This window comes from Panonychus citri, unplaced genomic scaffold, assembly GCF_014898815.1.
Source record: "Panonychus citri isolate SS breed McGregor unplaced genomic scaffold, ASM1489881v1 Contig00001, whole genome shotgun sequence".
In the NCBI taxonomy this organism is placed as follows: domain Eukaryota; kingdom Metazoa; phylum Arthropoda; class Arachnida; order Trombidiformes; family Tetranychidae; genus Panonychus; species Panonychus citri.
Genome location: NW_026515406.1, coordinates 1,693,236 through 1,702,633, shown reverse-complemented (window position 1 = coordinate 1,702,633; position 9,398 = coordinate 1,693,236). Strand labels below are relative to the sequence as shown.

General features: G+C 33.3%; 1 protein-coding gene across 3 annotated transcripts; it reads right to left on the bottom strand.

Annotated features, from left to right (window-relative positions):
• Positions 1-16: 16 nt before the first annotated feature.
• Positions 17-9,375, bottom strand: LOC128397589 (sister chromatid cohesion protein PDS5 homolog B-like). 3 transcript variants are annotated; one of them, XM_053358339.1, is made up of 13 exons: positions 9,166-9,375; positions 6,043-8,125; positions 5,853-5,962; positions 5,505-5,763; positions 5,328-5,434; positions 5,044-5,245; positions 4,488-4,952; positions 4,308-4,401; positions 4,039-4,211; positions 3,648-3,941; positions 3,428-3,552; positions 1,554-2,209; positions 17-1,103 (listed from the first exon to the last, which is right to left on the bottom strand). In XM_053358339.1, exons 2-13 carry the CDS (start codon positions 8,072-8,074, stop codon positions 1,010-1,012), a joined length of 4,611 nt encoding a protein of 1,536 aa, XP_053214314.1. In that variant the 5' UTR covers positions 8,075-8,125; positions 9,166-9,375; the 3' UTR covers positions 17-1,009. The 3 variants fall into 3 exon arrangements, with proteins under 3 accessions (XP_053214314.1, XP_053214306.1, XP_053214320.1); XM_053358331.1 differs by lacking the exon at positions 9,166-9,375 and adding an exon at positions 8,750-8,990; XM_053358345.1 differs by lacking the exon at positions 9,166-9,375 and adding an exon at positions 8,268-8,701.
• Positions 9,376-9,398: the final 23 nt, after the last annotated feature.

Here is a 9,398-nt window from a genome sequence, read left to right as displayed (position 1 = left end):
AACCAATTTGTATTGATTGCTTTTGACTCTTGAACTTGAGTAACTTTTTATTGGCTCGCAATTATATTTACACATTGGTTGTTTAAATGGTTTTTTTGTTGGTTGGTTTTCATTGATCAATATAAAAATGATAATTTGTGTGAGAAGTTAAGTGTTGATTGTGGGTGGTGGTGATCGACGGGATGAAGGGCGGGTTGTTTCAGGAAAAGTGGACTGTTCACTTTCGTTATTTTTCGTTTCATCAGTACCTAAAAGATAGAGAGACAGACAGAGAGAATTGACAAGAGAGAAAGAGGGAGATGGGAAAGAAGAAGGAGTGAAAAATGAATTTTGAAGATGGAACTGAGAAAAGATTAAAAGTTTAAATTGTTGATTGTTTACATTTTTTTTTCTCAAATTTGGGTTTGGGATAGAGAAAAAAAAAGAGAAGAGAAAAGGAAGGAATGATGATGTGTGCTTTGTTTTTTCTTTTTGTTGAAATGTTTGTAGAAAACACAATCAATTCTTCCGTAGCAATTTTCGGAGGGATCGATGTCCTTTTGCAATCAGAGTTCTTAGAAATCGTCTTGCCAGATGATAATTTTTTTTTATAGTTTTGTTGGTTTGTAGTTACATGAGATACCTTTGTTTTCAGCCTAATTAGTAGTCTACCTTCTCAAAGATGGGGTATGAGACAAATGAAATTAAGAAAACGAGATATTAATGAAAAATATGAGTAAAACTGGGAATAGATGAGAAGGGATGAAGTTGAGAAGAAGAGAGATAACTGAGTGCCCATGGTATTAGTCTCAAGAGGGTCATTTGTTGGTTTGCTTTTTGTGAGTCTGATTGGGTTCAATTGTTGTTTGGTTGTAAAGGTGAAGGTGATAATTGAAATGATTAAAGATGACATTGACTCCAAGGTGATATCTTTTTCCGTTATATACATATATATATAATATAATATAATTAATAGATCATATGATTGACGTTTTAAGGGTAATTGCTTTCACTTTGTTGAACAATTTCGTTAACGTCGATTCTTCCGTCTTCCTCGGCCAGATTTTATCTCGGGTGAAGGTGATCTTTTGGATGCTGCTGATGATGAGGCGGATGGCGGTGCTCTATTAGATATGAAGATAAAATCGAAAACAAATATTAAATAAGAGACAAGACAAGGTGAAAATTAACAAGTTCAGTGTTTTGAATAGCCAAATAATTTAATAACTGATTAGTTTGGCAAAAACAAACAATAAATAGATAAATCAGATAAGTTTAAGGAGAGGGAGAGGAAAATCAGTCATAAGAAATCAAGTTGATCTTCCAATTGGAAGCAGATTTGATAATTTAAATCAGAATTTTTCAACAAGATTACTTAGTGAAACAACAATTAAATTTTTTGTTGGATTTAACATTTCAAGACTGATAATCCTCAATCCTGTAAATATATTGTTTGTATTTCACAAGGTTGATCTAAGAGGTAATAATAGAAATGTTTGTTGCAATTCCAACCAAACGATTTCTTTTGCTTTGATCTTCCAAAAACAATTAATTGATACCAGAGCGAAACCTACTTTCTGGCTATCCTGGCGGACTTTCGTGCCGGTGATGAAGACTCATCTCCACTTGCTTTGGAATTACGTTGATTACCAGTTGGTGCGCTTGATCTAGAGGCTCTTGCACTTGCTCGTCCTCTTTTCGATCCTCGAGTTGTTCCAGTATCAGAATCTTCGACTTCATCTAGATAACCTTCACCGGTGATTTCTATTATTTTTGATTCAATATCATCATCTTGAGCGTTAGAATCATCTTCGAGATCCTCTCCATCACCTTCATTATTATCATTCAAATCATCATCTTCTTTTACTTCAACGGTTACAACATTATCAGAATTTCTAGTTGAAGAGCGAGTAGGTCTAGTGGATATTGGTATGATTTCTTGTTTACGACGAGAACTTGTTCTCTTCTCGATAACTTCTTTGTCATTATTGTCATTAGAAACCATGGATCCTAAATCTTGTTTACGAGATCGAGTTGTTTGTGTAGGAACTGGTGCGGCAATAGATGGCTTTGTATCATTGTCAACTGATTCTTGTTCGATAACAACTCCACTTTCCTCGATCATATTGTCTGAAGAAAGTACAACAACTTGATGATCACCAGCATTAGCTGTAGTTCCTTTACCTTGTCGTGGTTTAGCAGGAGCATTAACTGCCTGAGCTTGAGGAGCCTAGAAAATTAATGATAAAAAAAGAGAAACAACAATGAGATGTTAAAGAAGAGACAATCGAAGGGTAAGATTTACATGTCTGAACAGGTTTGACAACAAAAAAATGATGAAAAAGAAACTGAGAGTCAACTCGTTACTTAATAAAAATTGAATCAAGTTGAATAAATAGATAATATAAATAAAACCATCACTATTAAAAGTATGAATGGAATCACAACCAAAGCAATTCTGATAACTTGATCTTGGTTACAAATTCTACTCTTCTTGGGATGTGCTAATTTTTCAAGATCTTTGTGAACAGGAATTTTTTTTCGCTGAATTGCCCACTTATATAATCCCATGATATTAGAATCCAAAACGTGAACAGCATTGTACACGTCACAATAAACTTTACGGATTGATTTAAGTTGATCTTGAGCTTTTCCATATAACTCTTTCAATGTACTGAAACCATGAATTAACTGATCACGTTTAATCAATTCTCTCTGACCATTTGGTTTGACAAAATATAAATTTGATCTTGGTAATCCACAAGTATTTGCAGGTAATAGATTATCTAAAACCATAAAGAAAGTTCTGTAACTTTCTTCTTGATATTTAAGATAAATAATGATATCCAAATTTTTCTTCACTTCTTCAAACTCAATCTTTTTTCTTGTCTTCCATGATGATAAAATATTTGCCATTTGAAGCACTGATTTTTTAGTCTCTCGTAGATGAATCAACTCTTTAGCTGGTGTAGTGCGTTTTTTAGCAAGATGAGATTTGAAATTGGTAATTGGGTATATATTTTTAAGCATTTGCTGAGCTTTATTAACATCTTTCTCCCATCGATCTGATTCTAAATCTACTTTAAAATTAGGAGGAATTGATAAGACACTATCTAATGAGGCAACATTTTTTACCTTCATTGTCTTAAAAGTATCTCTCACTCCTTCAATTAGATTGAAAATAAAAGTAAACAAGTCCACAGGCTGTTGTGTTTACATCGCAGTATATTGATTCATCATTCAGAAATTTCAATAACATGATGTTGATGATAAATGGAACACTAATATTCTGAGTACTTGTAAACAATTACAATATCACAATGAAAACAACTTAAGATAATTAGAAACTAAATTAACTTCAACATGTAAATAAAGATTAAAAGCAATTCTTGTTAAACCATATCCCAAGGAGATATTGTTTTGGTAGTTACAGATATTAAAAACTTACCGAGCTAAAGGTTTTGGTTATTTTTCCCAATATTTCTGCTTCTAAGCCACATCTTTTTGGTGGCTGGAACTGCATTGATGTTGGAAGATAACATCGTTGATTATTGTTTGCCGCTGATGGTGAAACTGTTAATTAAAAAAAGAAATTGATTATAAATTATGCCCTTTTAAATAAATTGTAATCAAAATAATTGATTAAGTAGACAGCTAAACACACGTACCCATAAAATATTTTCCAGGTAGAGATGGTTGGACAGGAAAGTCTTTAAGGAGAAAGTTTTGTGTTTTACTCATAATTAAACCCAATGCTAAATCACAGGCACAATAAATCTTGTAATTAGTCATTGTGGCCATGGTTGGCGCAGAATTAGTTCCATTTTCATCTGTTTCTTGAACCATGGATGCTGAAACTCGATCTACACATGTTTTTACATTTTCAAAAGTTCTTTTGTAATATGAGAAAGAGAATTGCTCATTTTTCAAGGCGATAGGCTCGATTATGAACATTAAGCAATCTAAAAATGAAAATTTAAATTAGAAAAAAATATAATTGTTTAAAATTAATGAACAGAAGGAATATTAAAGAAATAGAATTAAATAAGAAAAACATACTTTTGACAGTTTCCAATTGCTCTACATTATCGAATTGCGTGTAAAAAGGCATATAAGCAAGAAGGTGAATTACGTAAGGCATGATACAATCAGGAAGAACGGCTTTGAGATTGTTTACACTTTTAGATTTAACCAAATCACGGCGCTTGGCAATGTTAAGAACGAGATAAGATCTAATAATAATGATAATGAGGGTATGGGAAAAAGATGAAATGATAATTAGTTTGATGTAACCACAAACTGGGTAAAAGTAGAAAAGATAATGATACCTTAATTTGTTTTTGAATGGATTGTCATTTTGATAATATCCTCCTAAACTAAAGAGAGCTAAAAACTCAAGTCCGAGGGAAAGGGAGATCAGGCCTAAATTAAGGAATAAAAAAGAAATTAGATTAATTTGAAAAATTTTCTCTCAAGAACAATAAAAAATTATTGGATGAGAAACAAACCTTTATGTAATTTGAGAGCAAATCGATCACGAACATATTCTTCATCAGCTAACAAAATCGTTGCTAATGTATGCCATTGGGTTGGGGTAATCACAGCTGACGATGGTGAGGAAGCAGCTATTAAAGTAGTATCGCCTTGCGACGTAGCTGTGATGGAATCATTACCAACTATTTTCAACATTGCCGCGGCTGCTGCCAATTTAAGCCTTGCTTTTTCATGAGTTGTACCAGCCAAGCCTTTCTCATTTAAATCACCGTTATTTTGAACGATTGCTGTCATGATTCTCATTGTGTTCATCGCAGCATTTTGATAGACAGCGACTACTTCTTGTTGAGACTCAGGTGGGGCTATTAATGTGTTTAATTTGAGTCCATACAGCCAACGAACCATGAGTTTAATTCCTTCAATTTTACATTTGACTTCTTCACTGCAAAACTCAAAGCTTACAGTAGGGTCACTAAGATCTAAATGAGACAAAATAATAAACATTAAGATGAGTGAGATCATAGCTTACAGATGAGAAGAGGTAAACAATTCTTTGATATTAATAGTTACCTCTATTCTTTTCACTTTCTTCTTGAGCCTGAACTTCTTCTTCAAGTCTTTGATCTTTCATTAGCAGATTTTGTACTACATATTTTTGAATAATTGAACGTAATAGTTTAGGGAAGAAAACGTGTCCACCGCAAGTAGCGACCATTCCAATGGTAACCAGATGAATACGGAAATAAGGAGAATCTAAAGTTAAACCAGTCTCCTGGAAAATGAAAAAAAAACATATGTGTTGTTGAAAAAATGTATGGTTAAATCAGGTGGGAAAAGAAAATTAATCAATTTACCTTAATTTGATCCAAAACTTGTGCAAATATTTTGAGCTTTTCATCATCGTCACCGATAATTGCATTCAAACATTGGATAGCATATTTTGCTTGTTTCGTTGAAGATGCTAAAAGGAGAGAGAATAACAAGTTAGATTTATCAATAGAAAAAAATTAGAGTTTGGATATTTAATTTACCTTTGAGAACAAATTTCTCAACAAGAGTGGGCACAAAATCATCTTCGGTAGCCCACCATGGAGTAGCATTCATAATGCTATTCTGATCACCATTATTTGAACCGGAAATTGTTCCTTGAACACCGCCGACGTTTGTGAGAATTTGAAGAACGATTTCACCAATTTGTGGACTGTCAGAGGACTTCCATAAGAACGGTAAGAGATAGTTGCTGAAAATTTCTTTCCCATAGAAAATGGCTGGAAAAACAGAAGACAAAGCCTAAAATATAGGAAGATAATAAGAACGGGATCATGATTAAGCGAATTTTTTTTTCAAGTCAAAACTAATTGAGAGTCAGAAAGACTTACATGGATCAATTGGAGTCCTCTTTTACCGGAAGGTTCAAGACCCAAACGAGTGTCTATTTCACCTTCACCGAGAAGTGAATCAGATACATAATTAAAAAGTACAATTAGACCTGCGAATAAGAGAATAATTAAATAAACAATTAGTTATTACATTGTATATTAATCGATCTATTGATATTATTGATCTTACCTTGGAAGTCAATCATAACCGGTGCGATTCTTTCCATTAGCTGTTTAATTATGACATAGAATGAATTTGTTTGGACAGGGTAACCCAAAGATTTTAGTATTTCTTTGACGCTGGTTTCAATTAAAGAACATGAAGGAGGCGGTGAAACTGAACCATCTTCATTAATCTGTGGAAATGATGTGGATGAAACAATGGTGTCCATGTGATGACGAAGAACTGGATTGTGACAAAGATTGTGGCACAATTTGGTGAGAAATTCATCTGCCTTTACAGGTTCAGGTAAATTTTTTGCACACAATTGAATCTTTGACCTAACTAATGGATCTTTTTCGTCCTTTTCACCATTTTTAATCAAATCTAAAACTTCTTTAACTTGTTTTCTAACACTTTGTTGTTGTCGAAGAAGCTCATTGAAAGCACGAGCAGCATGGGCGTCAATGGTAACATAGAATGTATATAAAATTTTCATCCTTTGTTGTAAAGGCAGGTTATAGGGTATGAGACATGTATGAAGAATCCTTTCAACGAGGAGTCGATCATCCAATTGTGTTTGATAATAATTGTGTAGACATTTATTTTTAATCCAGTTTAACATTTTCAATGCTGCATTGTTGACATTTGAATCGGTTGAACTTTGTCTATCATCATCTCCACCAAGCTGGGCAATGTTGTATTGTTTGTAGAGTTGAGCCATACCGAATAAAGCTTCACGACGGATCTTGAATTTCTTGTCAAGAGTACGTTCTTTGACGAAGCTAAGTAAATCTTCATTAATGTTTTCTATTCCCTTTTTAGCGGCACTTATGATGGCCATAACTACTTCATAACGAACATTCTCATCTGGATCGTGCTGTCGTTGTTTAAGTTGTTCTGTTATGTCTTCACGTAATTCGGGATGGTTGATCAAAAAGTGCATTGAATATTGAACACAACGCATACGAACGGTAACACTAATATCTCGGAATCGACCTAAAAATGATTTCCATAGTTCTGGGTATTGCTCCGCAAGTCGGGAATTTTTATCAGAAAATAGGCGAGCCAATAGTTTAGTGAATTCACATCGCTCTCTTTCTTCATTACTACGAATCTTGAATTCTAATTGAGGAAGAATACCATCCATAACTGATGGGCAAATTTGATTAAGTTCATAAAGTAAATCACAAAGTTGATTGACAGTTTGATTTTCTTTGGATAGAGTTTGATTGTTGGTAACTTTGGAACCAGGTCGTAAAGAGGTTCTTTGGGTATCTTCCTCATCATCATCAGATAATTCACCAGCATTAGCATGAACACCATGGGTGATGGCATTATTGAAATATGTGATCAAATAAGGTTCCATTGTTTTATTTGCTTTCTTCAAGATTTGGGTTGCAAGCCAGCAAGCTTGTTTATTTCCTTTCTTTTTGGGATCGATTAACTGCCAAAGTATTATCTCGACCAATTTTGAAGAAACAGCATCAGCTTCGATGATCAATGGTGTTAACATGTCAAGCATAAAGTTTTTCACTTTATCGCTGTGATTGTCATTTACAATCTTGAAGATAAGATTAAAAAGTTGACAGAAGATGGACTGAGAGTCATCCAATTCAATGCATATATTAAATGATTTAACCCAAGCAAGATTTTCAAGGAGATAGAAATATCTTTTAAATGTAGCATCTTTGGGATCTTGTAATCCTCTGAGTTGTTGAATAAAAAATAAGAATATCCTTTTTATGAGACTTGGATTTTGATAGGGTGCATTTGGCGCATAGACACGGAATACATCAGCAATGGCACAAGCGACCAATAAACGTACATCTCGTGATTGATGTTCAAGAAAAAAGTCAGTTGCTAAGTACAATGCTAATGGTATGTAACAGGTATTGTCTTCTTCTTGAGACATTTGTTGAAAAGCCATTGCAATGTCTTTGAGTCGGCGGATAAGATCATCAGTTGGTAATTCTTCATTGACATCTTTACATCCAGTAGGATAAACCAATTTATTTGGAGTTCCACCGGCACTTTGTCCATTACCTGTTATTTTAGGCATCTTGAGAGTTTGGTATCCGTGTTAAGCTTTTTCTATTTCACATTCAAAGAACTAGAATAAGAAAAACAGTAGACCAGGGGAAAGAAAAAAAGAAACACAATGAGAGAAGACGTAATGTAAAGACAACAAAGAGAAAGATAGAGAGAGTGAGAGAGTGAAGATAAAAAGAAACTAGAGTAAAAATGATGAGCACCAAAATTATGAGGATAGAAGATGAAGAAAAAAGATGAAAGTTAAGGGTTTTATGAGAAGTGAGAAAAATGAAAGGCGACAAACACACATACAAAAAAAAGAAAGAAAGAAAAATTGAAGAGAAGAAAATTGGAGAAGAAACAAAATGTAGATAGAAAAAAGAGAGAGAAAAAAAGGGGATATTGTGAGAAGAGAGAATAAGAATGATGTTGAGATGATGGCAAATTAACGGTAAGTAAATGTGTATAGAGAAACACAATGGTTAGAATTTAAGAAAATCATAGGTACAATCAATGTGAAATGTTTCTCTGTCACTAAAAACGATTTTAATTAAAGCTAAAAGTGGAAAGAATATTTGAGAAAGAGATTTTTATTGTTGACTATTTGTATTTTCTCAATTCAACGCAAAGATGTCTCTCTATCGCCGCCATGTTGTATGTTACTACAGATACTAAAAGGGAAGAAAATGGATCCGAATCTTACCAATACAACTCACACGACTGAATGAAGCCGAGATTCACAGTTTGGCGGTTAACCAAATTAAGAAACAATTAAACTTACACCAATTAAAGAAAATTGATTAAACTGTTTATCGACACAATAAAGAACATGGAATTAGGAATAAATAAATTCACTGAAAAGGTAAAAATTGTAACTTCACACACAAGGGAAAATAAAACTAAAAAAGAAAGAAAATTGACAAAGGCTTGGATAAAAAGAGAGACAGAGAAAGTAAAAAGAGAAAGAGAAAAAAGAAAGAGATGATGATAATGATGATGATGGTGAGAGAAGGAGAAGAGAAGAGAATATTATTCATGTCGACAGAGAGCGAAAGATAAACCGAAAGAGAAAATGGAAGAGGAAGAAAGGGAAGGAAAGAGCGGGATGGGTTTTCTTACCTTTTCTATTTGTTTCTCTTTTCCTTGGATACAACAAATTTCAATTTCGATTGAATTTAATTCACTTGACCAGTTAACACACCATTCGAGTTGATTAAAAGAGAGCAGATCAAATTTAAGAATATTAATTAACAATTAAAATTCCACCGAGTTAATTGTGATCACAATTAAAGGAGAAAATTAAAAGAAATTTTTTTCTAAATGTTTTCTTCAAAAGCTTTTCGCTCACTGCA

Coding starts and splice junctions, on each gene's coding strand:
- LOC128397589 (XM_053358339.1), bottom strand. CDS start 8,074: ATGCCTAAAATAACAGGTAATGGACAAAGTGCCGGTGGAACTCCAAAT. Junction 3,942..4,038: donor GCAATTGGAAACTGTCAAAA/GTATGTTTTTCT, acceptor TTTCATTTTTAG/ATTGCTTAATGTTCATAATC. Junction 2,210..3,427: donor TAACCAAAACCTTTAGCTCG/GTAAGTTTTTAA, acceptor TTAATTTTCTAG/GCTCCTCAAGCTCAGGCAGT.